At 41.6% G+C, this 19039-nt stretch overlaps 1 protein-coding gene across 10 annotated transcripts in view; it reads left to right on the forward strand.

Annotated features, from left to right (window-relative positions):
• Nucleotides 1–19039, forward strand: part of PTPRM (protein tyrosine phosphatase receptor type M) — a 647098-nt gene that overhangs the window by 437768 nt on the left and 190291 nt on the right. For 4 of the 10 annotated variants that reach the window (XM_083187611.1, XM_083187612.1, XM_083187613.1 and 1 more), the window contains one exon: nt 9823–9861. The exons of the other annotated variants lie outside the window; for them this stretch is intronic. In XM_083187611.1, the coding sequence (XP_083043737.1) occupies nt 9823–9861 (39 nt within the window). The remainder of the gene's footprint in view (nt 1–9822; nt 9862–19039) is intronic. 10 annotated transcript variants of the gene reach the window in all.

Raw genomic sequence — 19039 nt, forward strand, 5'->3', positions numbered from 1 at the left:
GTGCTTGATGAATCAATGTTTGAACATTCAGACTCAGAGTGTGTGCTGTGCATAGTGGCATGGCCAAGTGACATCCTGTGCAGATGTTGCATGCTCTGAGGTGTCCTATAGTATAGGGTTGTGCATGGGAAAGGTACATTCATCACTAGTCCTGAGGGCACAGGTCCAACAGGAACAGATTAATTGTACATACAATTAGATTGTATTGTCACCTTTAACCCTTTGATTGCCAAGTATATTGCCCAAATTAGTGTGAAAATTGGCAAGCAAACATTTTACCTTGTACAGGAAATATAATCTTTTTTTACACAATATTTTTTTATTTGAATTCATGCAACAAAGGTGAGAGACGCTGGAATTTTTAACCGATATTTTGCACATTTCTCACAGAGATTTTGGCATTTTTTAGAGGATATTTTGCGCATCTCTTACAGAGATGTTGGCACTCAAAGGGTTAAGTCAGTATCAGTGCCAGATTAAGCCTTCGGGGGGCCCGGGGTACTTTAGCCAGGGGGGCCCCCTTGCACTTGTCATTACTGGCCGCACACTGCATGGGAGAATATTACACTGTCAAAACACAGAGTAAAGGCAGTATAAACTTGGTCAATGGGTAACTGCATATATATATATATAGTAGTCCTAGTGCTGCCTTTGATTAAAAAACCTCCCATGACTAAGCTGCTGCTGCTGCTGTTCTCCATGGGCCTGAGAACCATGTAATGAGCTCCACCAATCAGAGCTCAGCATAAACCTCTCAGCCTCTGCCCTCTGGTTTAAAGTATCATGGGACTTAGTCAACTCCCAGTAATGCACTGCACACTTGTGCAATCAGTGTGCCTTGGCTCCCGATGCTCAGCACCATTAATCATTGTCACATTGGCAGATAGGTGAAGCTGCAGCACTACCCCTAAAGGTATTGTGCATGGGAGCACAATACCTTTAGCTAAAAAAAAAAAAAAAAATTTAAAATACATGCCAACCACAGGGGGCCCCTAGCTAGTGGGGGGCCCAGGGGCACTGACCCCTTGTGCCTCCATTATAATTCGGCCCTGGTCAGTATAAGTCTACAATTTATATTTGCCACCCATAGGATTACATGTATATTTGCATTGCTGTCCCCAACATTATTAGCACAAGCACAGGTGAAGCACTCCATAGGCAGGACCATATAAGAATATAAGAGGGCAGTGACTATGCCAGTCCATCCTCCCAAAAGTCCCGCTTTCCTTTTATGAACATTCATGGGGTTGGTGTATGCACTGTGCTGGCTGTTTTTGCTAATATGTGTATATATTCCTGTAAGTAATATATTTGTAGACACTGTGGGGGAGATTTAATAGGATGAGAGATTCAGAAAGTGAGAGATTTGGTGAGAAATCTCCAGGTTTTTTTGAAGCGGCAATCCTTTACACTTCAAAATCAAACTATTTTTGCAGTGTAAGTGATTGCCGCTTTAAAAACTGGAGATTTCTTACCAAATCTCTCACTTTCTGAATTTCTCATCCTATTAAATCTCACCCATTGCCTTCTAATAAACACTGAGTGATGATGACAGAGTAAATATCTTTAATTACATGGAATAACATGGTGCTTCCTAATTGTATTGCAAATATTAGATAAGAGCTCTCATCCTACATCTGCATTTTTTCTGACTCAATAACCAGGCTGTAAATGTAAGGCCTTTAAGACAGTTCATCTGTGTATGTCCATAGTGAACCAGTACTTACATCAGGAGACTTTGTCAGACAGTGTCAACTCAACTGAAGAGGCATGTGTGAAGAATCCAGATGAGGGTTTATTTCAAGCTGATATTCTTGTAATAATGCATAAAAACAGTAGGTGAAAAGATAATAATTTGCCAGAGCTCAACAGGAATAAACTGAAGGTTAAAATGGCAGACACACAATGAGAAAGAGATGGGAAGAAGGCAGGGCTAATGACATCAGAGCCCTACAGGAACCAGGAAGGACAATTTTCACAAGATGCAAAGCTTAGCAATAATAACATGACAGTAACTGAACAGCATATGAAGACACATACTTGTGAGACATAACACTCCCCGTCTGAAATCTTTAGATTTCACGATAATTCAAACATAATAATAAAGTCATTTGATGAAGTACAGAATTGAACTTGAGACCTGTAAAACAAAGAGAACCTGCAACAATAACAGATCATGATAAGAAAACATTTAGTCTAAATCTTGTGACTGAAGTCCCAAGTAGTAACCCATCTTCGGATTGGGGAAGTCGCAACTTGCAAACACTTCCACCAACCCACACTGTAATCCAAATAATTAGGTGTCGATGGTATGATAGCTGGAAGTTTGTAGTAAATTTCTTCCTATGATTAGCTGAATCTAGTAGCCAAGTTCATCTTTATGTGACATCTTCCTTTGGAAGAAGAAGCACTAATTCACTAATTGGACGGAAGAAAACTCGGACAGAACCTCCTTTGGTCACTTTGACTTCCACTTTACGAGTCTTTCCATCGTCGCTTGGGATAACCTTGGTGATAAGTCCCATTGGCCAGTCATTGCGATGGGCCTCTTTGTCCTTTAAGAGAACGAGGTCACCGATCTGGAGGTTGGGTTTTGACATCTGCCATTTATGACGACTTTGAAGCATGTGTAGATACTCCGTCTTCCAACGATACCAAAACACATTGGACAGGTGTTGAACCTGTTTCCACTGACGCCTGTAGATGTCATTGTGGTCTAAGATTTCAGAAGGAATTAAAGCAGCTCCAATCTTCTGGGTGAGAAGAGTGGCTGGAGTAAGAATGGTTGGAAACTCAGAGTCTGAAGATACTGGGACAAGTGGCCTTGCATTTATTATGGCGGATACTTCTGCAAGAAAGGTGACTAAAACCTCATGGGTAAGAAGTGACTTGTGGTCCAGCAACATTGAATCGAGGATTTTCCGTGCGATTCCAATCATGCGTTCCCAGGACCCTCCCATGTGAGATGAATGTGGGGGGTTAAAAACCCAAGTGCACCCATTGTCTGATAAGAAATTGCGAAATTGCAGTTCCTTGCAGGCCCCCACAAAGTTAGTGCCACAGTCAGACCTCAATTGTTTGACGGGTCCACGGATAGAGTAGAATCTTCGGAGAGCATTGATGAAACAAGAAGAATCCATAGATTCAATTACTTCTATGTGTACTGCACGTATGCTAAGACAGGTAAACAACACAGCCCACCGTTTACTGTTTGCAGCTCCACCACGGGTCCTTCGTGTAGTGACTGACCATGGACCAAAGACGTCCACTCCAACATAAGTAAAGGGCGGGTCTGTACTTAGGCGATCTGCTGGAAGATCTGCCATTTGTTGCTGTTGGTGTCTTCCTCTTAACTTATGGCACTTAACACATCTATGGAGCACGGAGGAAACGCATCTCTTCATCCCTATGATCCACAAGCCAGCCGACCTGATGGCACCTTCAGTAAATGTTCTGCCTTGATGCTGCACTCGTTCGTGATGGTGTCGAACCAGCAGAGTGGAAATATAATGTCGACCTGGAATGATAATAGGATTGTGTTCTTTGTTACTTACATTGGATTTCGTTATACGACCGCCCACTCTTAGTATTTTGTGATGATCCATTACTGGGTTCAGTTCAAAGAGTGCACTGTTCTTGGATAGGGTGGCTCCCTTTGTGATCTTATCAATCTCTTGACAGTATACTTCTTGTTGTACACACTGAATGAGAAACTCCTCTGCATGTTCAAGGTCTGCAACTGTTGGGTGCTCTTTACAAATGTGCCAACCGTGACATTCTGGTGATGTGTCCTTTGAAAAGCAGCGAGCAATGTGGATTAGACGAGCAACGGTTCGTACTAAAGACGACCAACTTGAGAAGCGCTCAAAACGATATGACTTCAGCTTCAGTTTTGTAGTCACGGTAGTGTAGAGTGTGGAGCTTGTGGGCCTGATTTCTTTGTCGGACTCTGGATCGACTAGCCCATAGTTGGTGTTGGTAGGAGGTAAGCAAGGATCATCATATAAGAACCTTGGGGGTGACAACCACTTGTCACAAAGGTTGGATGCTGGTGAAGGTCTTGTTCCACGATCGGCTGGATTAAGACTAGTGGCAATGTGATGCCAGTGCTCAGGAGCGGAGAAACTTCTGATGCGTTCAACTCTGTTACTAACATACATGTAGAATTGTTTTGTTTGGTTGTGTATATAGCCAAGCACAACTTTACTATCTGTGTAGAATGCAAATGAGTCATTTGGAACATCCATTTCATCTTTTATAACTTCAGCAATTTCTACTGCTAGCACAGCTGCACAAAGCTCAAGTCTTGGTACAGAGTGTGCAGGTTTTGGGGTTAATTTGGCCTTACCTAGGACAAATCCACAGTTTAGTTTGTTGTTGGGATCAGAGATTCTCAGGTAGGCTACTGCGGCTATGGCTTCAACTGATGCATCCGAGAAAATGTGGATTTCTCTCCTGACAGCGGCTGAGAGGGAGCTGGGAGTATAACAACGTGGAATTTGGAGTTGTTCTAATATCTTCAAGGACCTTTTCCACAACTCCCAACTTTGTTGTTGCTCAATAGGTAAAGGGGTGTCCCAGTCTAAGTTCACCTTGGTAAATTGTCTCAGCAACATCTTTCCACGGATGGTGACCGGGGCTGCAAATCCAAGAGGATCATAGATACTGTTTACGATGGATAAAACTCCTCGTTTGGTGAAAGGTTTGTCATAAGCTGATACTTGGAAAGTAAATATGTCTTTTTTGATGTCCCAGAGCAGGCCTAGGCTGCGTTGTATAGGAGGAATGTCAGAGTCCAGATTAAGATCCTTTAAGTTGGTGGCATGATCGTCAGAAGGAAATGCTTCCATTACTTTCTGGCTGTTGGAGATAATCTTGTGGAGCCTGAGGTTTGCTACAGAAAGCATTTCTTGTGTTCTGGTGAGGAGATCAATTGCCTCTTCACTCGTGGGTAGGGATTTAAGTCCGTCATCAACATAGAAGTTCCTTTCGACAAAACACAGAGCGTCAGATCCATAGTCCTTCTCACCTTGCTGGGCTGTTCTTCTGAGTCCGTAGATTGCTACAGCAGGAGAAGGGCTATTACCGAATACATGCACCTTCATCTGGTAATCTATGACTTCGTTGTTGACCTCGTTGTCCTTGTACCATAGGAACCTCAGGTATTTCCGATGGTCTTCCTTAACTATGAAGCAATGGAACATTTGTTGGATGTCAGCTACTATTGCCACAGGTTCTTGTCTAAAGCGAATTAACACTCCTATGAGGCTGTTGTTTAGGTTTGGCCCAGTAAGGAGCAGGTTGTTGAGGGAGATACCATCATACTGAGCGCTGGAATCAAAAACCACTCTGATTTGGTTTGGTTTTCGCGGATGATACACGCCAAAGGATGGAAGGTACCAGCATTCTTCTCCTTCCTTTACTGGTGGTGCAGGTTCTGCGTGGCCTCTGTCAAATATGTTTTGCATAAAATCCACAAAATGTTTTTCCATTTCTGGTTTCTTCTTTAGGGTTCGTTTTAAAGAGGAAAATCTAGCAAGTGCTTGTTGTAGATTGTTTGGTAGTTTCACTCTTGGCAGGCGGAAGGGTAAAGGTGCTACCCAGCTGTTGGAATCATCTTGAGTGAAATCTTTGTCCATTATCTTGAGAAATTCTTTATCTTCTCTTGCATATGCTAACTTGTTGTCCTCACTTGTTGAATTGAAAACTGTCAATCCAAGATTGTCATCCCAAGACGGGACTATGTTGGTATTATTGTGATGGTCATGCTGTAATTTACTGCTGCCCAGCTTCTCTTTCACCCAGTAATGATGTGGGCATGGCTGAAAGTGAGTGCTGCGACCATTTGGCAAGAGGTTTGTCTTAAATGAGGAAATCTTGGTAGGAGTCTTCATCTTGTCCATACAGACATTGCCTATGATAACCCAACCTAGATCAAGGCGTTGGGCAAACGGAGCATTATTTGGTCCATTTATATGTTGACGCACCTTATGTACTTGGAGAATGTCTCTACCGAGCAGAAGTATGATCTTTGCATTCTCATCAAGGTTTGGTATTTCATTGGATATAGGCCTTAGGTGAATGTGATGAAGAGCGACCTCTGGTGTGGGAATCTCTTCTCTGTTGGATGGTATCTGGTTACACTCGACAAGTGTGGGTAAGGGTATCTCAAGATTGTCCTTGAGAGATGCTACAACCAGTCCACTGGCTCTCCTTCCAGATTCCTCCGTAATTCCACTACAGGTACCCAAAGTGTAAGGATAAATATCTCCTTCTAATTTTAACAGATCAAAGAGTTCTGGACTTGCAAGTGACTGATTGCTCTGGTCGTCCAAGATGGTGTAAACCTTTAGAGTCTTCTCTGGCTGTCCCTTGGGGTATACATTGACTAGACATATCTTTGCACAAGACTTGTCACAAAGACCTTCCCCACAAACTTTAGTGCATGAAGAAGATATAGAAGCGGGACCTGCCGTTTGATCTGTAATCTCCCCGCCATGCCTTGGCATAGGAGGGAGATGTGCAGGATTCAGTTGAGATGGGTGAAGTGCCTGCACGTGGTCCTCACAGTCACATTCTGTGCATTTAATAGTAGTTTTACAGTCCTTAGCAAAATGTTCAGTGGAAGCACAACATCTGAAGCATACCCCAAACTTCTTTAGAAGTTCCATGCGTTCCTGGAGTGGCTTCTTTCTGAAACCAATGCATTTCTTGAGGGGGTGTGGCTTCTTATGTATGGGACACAGACGATTAGGGTTTTCAATCACTTCGCCTTGGTTGCTCTCGTCAGGAGTTGATGTTGGTGTGGAAAGGATTTCTGTCTTTTTCACTGACACTGGCACCCTATGGTTCTTGTAGTTAGAACGTGGGCTATCATACTTGGGGGAAAGCGAACCAGGATGATTTGGCTCACTATAGAAGAAGCTTGGGTCATTCTTGGATTCTGCAATGTTCTTGACAAACTCGCAGAAGTAGGAAAATGGGGGAAAGGAGACTTGATTTTCCCTTTTGTATCTTGACCCAAGTGTAGTCCACCTTTCTTGAATACCGTATGGCAGCTTGGAAACTATTGGGTTTACCCCATGAGCTGTGTCCAAGTAACTGAGGCCAGGTAAGTGAGTATCAGCCTTGGCCAGCAGGAGTTCAAAGAGTAGGTCACTGAGCTCTTGAAATTTCTCATTGTCCTTGCCGGATATTTTTGGGAAATTCTGCAGCCGTTTGAACAAAGCATTCTCTATGGCTTCAGGACTTCCAAAGCTCCTTTCTAGCCTTTCCCAGGCAGCAATGAGGCCTGCCGCAGGATTAGCGATGTGGACGGATCTGAGTCGCTTGACACGCTCTGTGGACTGTGGGCCAAGCCATGTGACCAGTAGATCTAGTTCTTCAGCAGCAGTAATGCCAAGGTCACTAATTGCGGTCCTGAAGGCACATTTCCAACCTCTGTAGTTCTCAGGCTGATCATCAAACTTAGTGAGGCCAGTCTTAATAAGTTCACGGCGAACCATGTATCTTGCGAAGTCTGACATGTCTGTTTTCTCTGACTTTGGGCAAGAAAATGCTGGCTGCTGAGTTTGGTTGTTCGTATTGTTTATAGTGTTCTGGGTAAGAGACATAGGGAGATATGGGGGTGCATAGGCATTTAGCCTAGGAGCTGGTTTAAAGTCCATAGGTCTTGCTGCATATGAAACTGTGTGGTTACCAGGGATCTGGTGACTTACTGGCATATTGGTTTGCGACCATACATTTGTATATGGAGCTTCTTGAGGCATTGGACCTTGGTGCACTGTGGTGTGTGTATTGTACTGACCTTGGACATGGTTTGTTGAAAAATGATCAGAGTCCCTTTGTTGTGCCCTGTTAGGAATGTTTTCAGCAATCAGGGGTTCACTGTTCTGGCTTAAGACGTAGTCTCTAGTGCGCTTAACAGGATCCTCTGCATCCACTTCACTTAAATTGATGCTGTCTCTTTCACTTACACTGGCAGCTTGTTCTAAAATCTTTAAACGTGCCATTGCTGTGGCATGTTCACATTGTTTCTCCAGAGCTTCTATTTCCGCCTTTTCCCGCGCTGCTCTGGCTTCCATTTCAGCTTGCATTTCAGCCCTTTTTTTTGCAAAGTCGGCTTGTATTTTAGCAGTTTCTACTTCTGTACGTGCCTTTAAAAGTTGTTCACTAAGCATGGAATATTTTGAACTTCGTGACTTAGATGATCGCTTTGAATGCCTGGTGGACACAGAAATGCGTGATGATGTTTCCAATAATTGTGCGATTCTGGCTGCTGTCTTACACTTAATTTCACATACTAAACTATCTCGATCCAAATTGAGATGTTTGAAGCCTTGCAATTCCTTTAATGCGTCGTGAGTATTAAGCGTTTTCAAAACATGTACATATTCTTGACATTTCTCTGTGTAAAGTTCATATACTGAACAAAGCTGACCTAGGGCTCCCTCTAGTGGTGAGACATCACAATCATGCTGAGAGATGGTGGACATGTGACTTTGTAGTTTTTGCCATAAGTTTAGGATATGGGCAGAAAGTTCATGTTTCCTACCTTCAAGATTCTCTTTAACCTTCCATGTAGGCTTAACAGGGCGTTTAGACTGTAAGTTGAGATCCATAACTTCTTCTTGTTCTGATTGTAGATAGTGTTGATCTTGAACAGGCTGCACAGCGTTCCCTTCAGCCATGATAGCAGACAGGAAGAATTTAGCTGAATAACACTGGAGTAAGTTTGTACAGTAGCTTGCTAGAAGAATCTGTGTGATGTAGCTGTCTGTGTGGCTGCAAAACACTGATGATTTCTCCTCACACTGCAGGCAAACTAGTTACTTTCTTTGTATCTGCAGAAGCTGCAGCTGGCTTGCTGGTATATCTGGCAGTTTATAAACTATCTTTTCACTTTTCTGACTCAATAACCAGGCTGTAAATGTAAGGCCTTTAAGACAGTTCATCTGTGTATGTCCATAGTGAACCAGTACTTACATCAGGAGACTTTGTCAGACAGTGTCAACTCAACTGAAGAGGCATGTGTGAAGAATCCAGATGAGGGTTTATTTCAAGCTGATATTCTTGTAATAATGCATAAAAACAGTAGGTGAAAAGATAATAATTTGCCAGAGCTCAACAGGAATAAACTGAAGGTTAAAATGGCAGACACACAATGAGAAAGAGATGGGAAGAAGGCAGGGCTAATGACATCAGAGCCCTACAGGAACCAGGAAGGACAATTTTCACAAGATGCAAAGCTTAGCAATAATAACATGACAGTAACTGAACAGCATATGAAGACACATACTTGTGAGACATAACAGCATTCTTTCATATGGTTAAATAATACCTCAGTGACTTCTAAGAGCCATATAATTTACTGTACAGATTATTTAATAATATAACTGTTTGAAATAATTTACCTCACCCCTGGAATTCAAGTCTGTAGTAATTAGCAGGTGAGGGATAGCAAACAATGTATTCAGACCTAGCTAGTCATTGGGTGACTCCCCTGATCTCTGATTGGAAGGCTGAGCCTTGGGTTTGTCATTTCACTTTCAATAAACTTTAATACTTTACATGTTTGTAGAAACGGTAATTAATATATTAGTGTTGGGAAAAAGGAGGGGGATAAGTGATTTGCAAGCTTATGGTCTCAGTAAAATTAATGTTCCAGGAAGATTTATTGCACATTAAAAATAATAAACAAGTGACTATTAAAGGGGGCTTGCTGCCAGAAAGATAAAGAAGCACTGTATTGTACTGTACATTGATAAGGCACAACAACTGCATAATTATATTTATTTCTTACCTTTACTTGTTCCCATATAGAGCCCATGATCAGCACGATCTTGCAGATTTAAGCAATGGGTGGGTATTGAATATTCTTTTAATAATTCCCTAACAACAACTAAAGACATCACACTCATTACCACTCATTTCTCCTTGGGCAAAACTGTATGCATGATGCATGCATGTTGGCAAAGTTAAAATGATGCCTGGTGCTATTCCCAAATACATAATGTGCAGTGGAATTGGGTGGGTGATGCTGGAATATAACTAAATAATGGATATTTAATATTGTTAATGATGCTGTCCATTGGTCTGTGTTACTGGCCCTTATTCAGATCTGATCGCAGTACAAATTTGTTCTCAAAATGGGCAAAACCATGTGCACTGCAGGTGGGGCAGATGTAACATGTGCAGAGAGAATTAGATTTGTGTGAGTTATTTCGTTTCTGTGCAGGGTAAATACTAGCTACATTATTTTTACACTGCAATTTAGATTTGAGTTTTAAAACACCCCACCCAAATTTAACTCTCTCTGCACATGTTACATCTGCCCCGCCTGCAGTGCACATGGTTTTGCCCATTTTGAGAACAACTTTGTACTGCGATCAGATCAGAATAAGCGCCACTGTTACAGAATTTATGTGTACTGCTGTGCCAGGGTGTTTGGAATATGTTATAGCTATTGACTTGAACAGCCTGGGGTGTGGTATTGTGCTGTGGTGAATTTAGTCCTCTTTGACAAGAATTCCAGGACAAAGTAACTTAAAAAAAAATAATCCTTCACCCCCCCCCACCTTCTTCTCTAATTATAATATATGCACATAATTACATATAGTTTTCAAGCATGATCACCACAGTACAGTGTGTCCAATTTTCTCAGCAATTACTTAAGCAAAATTGTATCACTATAAGTATTTACAGATTAAATTATCATAATTAATGATCGTTCTGTGTAATTAAAATCTCAGTCAATGATGGAAAATATCTCAGCCCCCACCCTTAAACCTGTGACATTATGACGTCACACCTTCGGGGCATGGACACTGACTTCCCAGAATGTCCTAAACACGTTCCGGGCAGCTACACTGTGGAGGTCATTCTGATCTGATATTTTGCTACTGCGTATAAACACAGGTCATGCCCATGGGAATGTTTCAAGGGCATTCCCATGCAAACGCTGGGCATTCCCATGCTAATGGTACAGTGACACAAGTGCCAGGGGTGGGTAGCTGACGACACTGGATGTCAGCTGCCTGTCCTGTTCACGTAGCAGGGCGCCACCAATCTGAGTCGCCAGAGAGAGAATTAGATTTGCCAGCGCTTGAGAAATTCGGCCCCGCATGCAAGACTGCAAATGGATTTTTATGCAGAACATGCATTCACATGTTTGAGGGAATATTCGCCGCTATGAGAGTCAACCCGAATGACCCCCTGTGTCTATAGGGTGCCTGACTGGTCGCCCCTATGACGGTGCCGTTGAGGCATCGACATTGCAATCCACAGAGTTTTGTGGGCATACCCCTAGTTATGAATATTCGTTAACTTCAATGTATCAATGTAATGTTAGTACAGTAATACATATAGTATCAATACAATAGTATTAGTATACTTAATAACTAATTACAACTACAAAAGTAATATTTTAAAATAGCCTAAGATCAAACTCAATGTGAGTACATAAAAGTATAACTTTTACAAAAACCTAACCGAAAAATAACAGATACTGTATAAAGATATAGCCAGGTCCCTACTTCCTTGCATTGATCTAGAATGTCTTAAAAACTAAATGTGCCCCACAAACTGAGCAATAGTAGTGCGCGTATTCACTCTTGTAGAGAAATTCCATTGTTCAGTGTAATTCCTCCTATCAACCAAAGAAATTTGCTGCACTGTAATTATGGGTAAATCTAAGCACCTTGGCCACCTAGTATTTTAAAATATCCTTCTCAATGTTTTGAAATAAGCATTTTTATTTTTAAATTACCTCCGCTTAAAATTGAACCTTGGATTGAGTATATTTATTTTTAATGTGGACTATTTTGTTGTCACATTGCTTTAAATTTAACACAATATTTTGCATGATTTTGCACTTTAGAATATTTCAGAATAACATCCTAGCCTTTTTTTTTCATTCATCTGTATTTATCAAATTCTACTGAAAACCAAACAGTACAGTCACATGTGTAATTTGTCCAGCACCTATCATTGGCCCTTATTCTGGTTGGTGCAGTAATATCCGCGTGCGTTCGTGCCGCCGATGTTTTGTGTCTGCGCATGTGCAGAGGCATCTCTGCGCATGTGCGAGCGGGATGCACGGCCACATTCCGCATGAAATGTATACACTACGAACAGGGGGTGGAGAGGGGTGTGAAGGGCTGTTTGGGCTCATTACTATATGTTTACACCCCGCGTTTCATGGGCGTTCCCATGCAAACGCTGTGCGTATGTATGGTAATGCGGCCGTGACGCACGTGTAGGGGGCGGACATATGACATTGCCGGATGTCAGCTGCCCACCCAGATCCCTGCTTTTGCACGGAGAAATGCCCGTGTGGTCTGAGGTTGCGGGAGCTGCCTGGCCACTCGGTCCTGCATTCGATGGGGGAGGTTCCCTGAGATGGAGGAGGTGTATTCATGATAAATACACATGCGGTCCGTTCGGACAGCTTCTTACCACGTATGGACGGAGTTGGCGATCTGTATGGAAGGCGGGGTTTAGGACGCACGGTGCTGTCCGCATATTCGGATCCGGCCGCACCGATCAGAATAAGGGCCATTGTTATAAAGTGATTCTAATTTGAACATTTAAAAATACCATAAGAAAAATATATTCCAATTCTGCATTGGAATGAGCTCGGTGATAAATTTCCTTTCTGCATTGTGTGCACTTTCATCAGTTTTTATAATGGCTATTTGTCTCAATAGCTGCATATGTAGAATTAACTGTAACTTCATTCCCCAAGACTGGTTATTTTGATAAATTATGTTTACTGTAGGTATTTAAATGAATACCTTCTCATATGCAAAAACACATTTCTGCTAATTATAGCAGTAACTAATTACAAGTAAAATCCATAAATATCATACAGTAGTTGTTAGATTTCTTAAAGCGCTGCTTTTAATTAATATTATTTCTAACTTGACATTTAACATTTTCTGAAAGAGCAAGTTTCAAGAAGCGTGGATAGTGGAGAGGTTAGCTTTTAAATAAAGTTAACGGTCCATAAACACTGGGCGATTTTCCCCAGCGTGTATGGACAGTGATGATGTGAAAATGGCTGGCCCTGGAAATCGCTCAGTGCATACACACTGGGGTATATTCAATACCCCAGCAGTGCTGACTCTTCGCTGTCACAGCTCGCACAGTCAGTATTCAACTGACCCCCCTGCACACGCCGTTTCCACGTCGCTGGGATTTAACAGCGATGTGGAAACGGCATGTGCGGCCACTAAAACAGCGAGGCTCGTGGCTAAATGCAGCGGGCTCCCTGCATTAGCCACAATCCTCGCTGTTTGGGGGAATCCTCAACGTCATGTGACAGCGAGGGTTCCCCCAGAACATTGAATACTGTGAACGGCTGGCATGGGTGTTAAATGGCGAGGGTCGCTTGTTTTCGGTGATCCCCGCCGCTCATTCGCCGGGCTGTACACACTGGGTGGCAAAACTGAGCTGCTTTTAGCTCAAAATCGCCAAGTCTGTATGAGCCTTAACTGCTAATATAAGATAGAAAACCATATATTCATATACATTCCGAAGATTGCATAATGGTATTTTCAGCATAGCATTTTGAATGTATATGTGAATTTTTTTTATTTAAATACACAAGTCAAATTATTTAAACTACAAAATGTGTAACAATAATTGGGCCCCAATAATTAAGTATCCAACTCACTGCGAGTTTTAGTTGATGATAGTTCAACATTTCTCCATTATGGCAATTGCTCTTATAAGCAGCTTTCTTTGCAATCCGTAACACTCAGTGGCAGATTTAAGCTATGGGCTGCAGGACTACATACACAGACACTACAGGACCCCACTACAGACTAGATGGGCCAAGTGGTTCTTATTTGCCAACAAATTCTATGTTTTTATGTTACTGTATTACACTGAGGTCCAGTATGTGAATAGCCCCAGGTCACTCACTGTGGAAGAGGTGGAGGGATCTGTAGAAAAGAGCAGGCCTCCAGGAATAATTGATATCTGAAGAAGGTGTTCATTTTCCCAAGAAAATTCCCAAAACTTCTATTCTTTTTTATATTGATGAATATTAGGTAGCCCTATCAGGCACTTAAGTTTAATAGGCCCATTACAAAAATGTGGAAACGTGTAATAAGCCCATTTGGGATAAAAAAAAAAAATAGGCCTCTTAATAACTCCCTTATCATGTTCTCCTATATTTTGTAATGAGAACCAGCATACCAATGTGGCTTTGGTTAAGCTATTAAATTAACTTACGTATTCCTCGATTGTGTTTATAATTACGTTGAAGGTATCTATCTGCATTTGATTTCTTTTGGGTACTTATGTAGTAACTGGGCTGCCGATTTTGAAATCGGGTCCATCGCATCGCATCGCACCCGACCAAATCGCATGCGATGCGATGCGATGCGATGGACCCGATTTTTCCATAGGATTCAATGTTAAAATGGACTGAGTCCATTTTAACATGGAATTCAATGGGAAAAAGGGGTCCTTTTCATACCCCTACTATCCAAGTGGGCATGGAGTTGGATATAAACCTGTGGCGAGCGTAGCGAGCCACCGAGCCCGAAGCGTGGCGAGCGTAGCGAGCCCCGCGAGGGGACACAGAATACCGTCCCCTCGCGGGGCTCGCTTCGCTCGCAACGCTTCGGGCTCGGTGGCTCGCTACGCTCGCCACAGGTTTATATCCAACTCCATGCCCACTTGGATAGTAGGGGTATGAAAAGGACCCCTTTTTCCCATTGAATTCCATGTTAAAATGGACTCAGTCCATTTTAACATTGAATCCTATGGAAAAATCGGGTCATCGCATCGCATCGCATCGTATGCGATGCGATGCGATATCGCATCGCATCGCATCTGATTGTATGTCTTAACTTAAGGCATACAATCAAAAAATCGGCAGCCCAGATACTACATAAGTACCTTCTTTTGGAATTGTAATTTTTCGGAAATTACTATTTTGGATTTAAGTTTTTTGGTACAGTTATGTAAAACAGGGACCCAAGGAACCTCTGCCGTGGGTAATTGTTTGAGCCAGACACCACTTGAGTACTTGTAGTAAATTCTGCTGTTTACCGTTGTTAGTATAATTAATTTATATGGCAGCAGAAGGTATCAGTAGCTCCATGTGGTGTAAACAATGCACTATATACAATTCACTGTATACAAAACAGTGTGGGTTCCTTTTAGAACCTTCATGTGAAGAATAGTACTTGTTGGTGATATATACATTACTATTGCTGCAATAGTGCTGATAAGAAATTATAATGATCAGGTCTGTTTCTTGATAATTACTAAATATGTCCTATTTAAAGGTGTTGGTTCCTCTGGCAAGAGAGAGGTTTTAAATAGACAGAAATGTAGGCAGGATGTGTTGTTTCACCTCAGCATGCTGACCAGGGGACTTGGTTACATCATAATCAGCCTTTGCATTGTCACTAAGCTTTGGTAGATAGAACAGCCCTATGTAGAGAACTGTCAGTTATCAACTGGAGCTGCTAATATGACATCTCACAATGTAAGGTACTCCTTTAGGTATACCTAAATATTATGTGAAAATAATGAGGAATAGAACCTAAACAACATATATATATATATATATATATATATATATATATATATATATATACATACACTTTGAAAGCTAGTCCACTACCCTTTTTGTGCATGTGTGAGAGAAAGAGATGTAGTTTAACTCGCTGCCACCAGATGGCAGTATTTCAGAGACACACAAACAGACACTAGCTTTATTTATATAGCACACACTTTTTCGGCAGTGCTTTTAAAGAGAATATTTGGTCAATTACATCAGTCCCTGCCCTAGTGGAGCTTACAATCTATATCCCCTACCACATGTACACGCACACATTCACACTAGGGTTAATATTGTTGGGAGCCAATTAACGTACTGGATTGTGGGAACCAGTAGGAAACCTACCCAAGCAAGGAGAGAATATACAAACTCCAAACAGTTAGTGCCAAGGTGTGAAGTGAAACGATGACCCCAGTGCACTAAACCACCATTCCTAGATTTGGGTGCAACATTGTATGTGACCTATATTAGTCAATTTACCCCGTAAAGTCCATGATACAATGCATTTCCCCAATCAAATAGTGCTTGGATGCTCATCTTCCAATGGAACGACATGACAAATAGATAAATAAATGAGAATGGTAAAGGACAAAACATACTACTCATAGTGCAGTGTACAATAATTGATATGTAGTATAACCCTAGCTTCAGTTAAAAAGATTTATCCAAGAATGACTTGGCTTTAAAATGGTCCAAACATGGTTGGTGGGTAAAAGAAAGAATTTTGACCAATAGTGTAACATGGAATATTCATTGGGTATAGGGAGTGAGGCTAATACACACAGATGCTGTAAGTAAAGAGCAGTGTGCCCAGTGCTTAGTGCAAGATGTACTGAAATCAGGATCTTTGAGATTGATCAACTCAACGAAGTGCTGGAGGTATTGCTTCCTTGGTTTCTTGTCACATCATAGGCAAATACATGTATAGTGCGAGAAAATAAGGAATGTGCTCACATTGTGACCTTACACAGACACGTGACTTTAATCCACAGCAGTCAACTACTTCTATGCAATTGTGCCAGTGCTATTTGACCTCACCATTTAAATAAAAAGATTATACTCGTTTAGCAGTCACTCATAAATTCCAAACTGTATTTCATTTAAAAACCGGTAAGGTTAGTTTCCAAAAATGTAAAATTATTACTAAGCTAAACAACCACTTCATGGTCTTCCTTTTGGTGGATCCCTGCTCTGACCTTTCTTTTTATTATTACTTTGCACCATATTTGCTGTCTTCCTAGCTGCTTGGTTTGGTTGGGGGTGGGGGGGGGGGGCTGCAGTGATGTATCACAAGGGGCAGGAAGGAGAAGACTGGGCATGCTCCATTGTAACCACGCCTCCTGCTATATAATGGCGAGATTACCGGCATTATATAGCAGGGAGCGTGGCTAGGATGAAGTGATTGAACAAGATTTGCACCATTGGCCGCTTGGCTTGCCTACCTTACTTGCAAAGTGGGAAGCTGGGTTCATGAGGATCACCTGATTTCCGCGAGTCTCGTGGCGGATCTGAGAGAGTAGGGAAGTATCCCTCTACCCAATAACAAATGAGCTGTTTAGAGTTTTGTACATTTCCTGTTAGCATCATCACTATATTCTCATCTAGTACTACTAAATGTTGACAACAAATGGCTAAAAAAGTAATTTGCATAGTTAAATAAGTCATATCTATAAAAATCTTTCATTGATTATATCTTGATCAAGTCCAGTTTAAATTGGAACAGTGAAGGAAAATCAGTGAGCAGCCCATTCTGTTGATAATCCCTACAGCCTCTAGCAGATGAAACAACTGCAGGAAATCCTTAGAATCTATTGTTTTTGAAAATGGATATTGCTTCCAGAATGTATATTTAAAGCCTGCCCAGAGAAACCAGATAAGACAGAAAATTCAATGAATGGCTATATTGCAGAGAGATGAATATAAATATGTAGCCAAAGGCAAGTTATATAGTACATGGGTCAAATTCTTCAGCATTCTGTAATAAGCAGACCAAATACAAAATAAAACACAAACACTTGCTCTTCAGCTTCTTCCAAACCTCAAAACAGCATTGGTTTATTGTGATTTACATACTGTTATAAAACAAAAAAAAATGGAAATCAGTTCGTGAAATAACATTTAGAATGAATGACATCATTAATCTGCACTTACTATATTTAATGATCTGAAACGTCATTAAAACTTGCATAATTAAACATACTTTTTTAAGGTCAATTGGCATTAGACACTAAATTCATTAGCTTATATAAGACTTGCATTTGATTTATGCAAATAGAAAATGTTTCACTTCTGTTTAATAAAATACCCTGGAGCAGATGTACTAAGCTTTTCAGAGTGATAAAGTGGAGATAGATAAAAGTACCAGCCAGCTCCTAACTGTAATTTTTCAAACACCGCCTGTAACATGGCAGTTATGAGCTGATTGGCTGATACTTTACCTCTCACTACTTTATTACTCTTAAAGACTTAGCATATCTCCCCATTTTTTTTACGACATGTTAAAAGGGGCAACTGCTTCAAATAAATCCAGCACTTGGGACCGGATGTAATAGGGCCTGGGTTCAGTGGCTGGGCGGGTTGTTGGACAAACTCAGATTTTTTTTTAAAGGGGCAACAATTTATAAGGCATGAAAGTCATATAAACGTGTGATTTGTTTTGTAAACATGATCTTGATATTATGTTTATTATTTCTGCTATTGTTTGTGCATATCGTTTTATGTTGTGCCTTAACCTTTTTTGTCTCACTACTCATCCACCCATATCAGTTAGGAGAATAGCAAATACACATATAAACAGCTACAGTAGCAATGCCTGCTCGAAGCAAAAGCTTCGAAAGCTAGTCTGCTACCTTGTGATTGCCTCGATTTCTATATATATATTACAAGATTGCATGTTATCAGAGGTCGAGTATGAATTAAACACATTTAAAAAATATTGACAATTAAATCGTAACCCTAGCCACATTTTGGACCTTATTCTGGTTCATGTGGTCATACACCTACGGAGGACCGATTTTTCGCTTTTGCGCATGAGCATTTCTGCACATGTGCAGACGCTGGGTGTGTGCGCCCATGGCGAACAGAGTGTTCACCGGGCGCACTCACACACCGCTGCAGGGGGCAAGGGGAGGCGGTGGGTAGTCACGTCCATGGGAACGCCCAGCGTTTCATGGGTGTTTCCATGAAAACGCTGAGCGGTCCCATGGTGATTACCCAGTGGCGCAGGTGCCGGGGGCGTGCAGCTGACATCACTGGATGTCAGCTGTCTGCCATGTTTTCCTCAAGAACACACGCCACGCAAGACCATTGAATGATGTGGGTGTTTCCCCATAGGCTGCGAATGGATGTTTATGCTTAACACCCATTCGCAGCTGTGCAGGGGAATTCACCCTGCGAATGGGGGGTAGCGGGATATGCGAACGGTGGGTGGCCAAAAAATTACATGCAGCACTGTGAACA

This window comes from Crinia signifera, chromosome 5 (genome assembly GCF_055691185.1).
Source record: "Crinia signifera chromosome 5, ASM5569118v1, whole genome shotgun sequence".
NCBI classification, from domain to species: domain Eukaryota; kingdom Metazoa; phylum Chordata; class Amphibia; order Anura; family Myobatrachidae; genus Crinia; species Crinia signifera.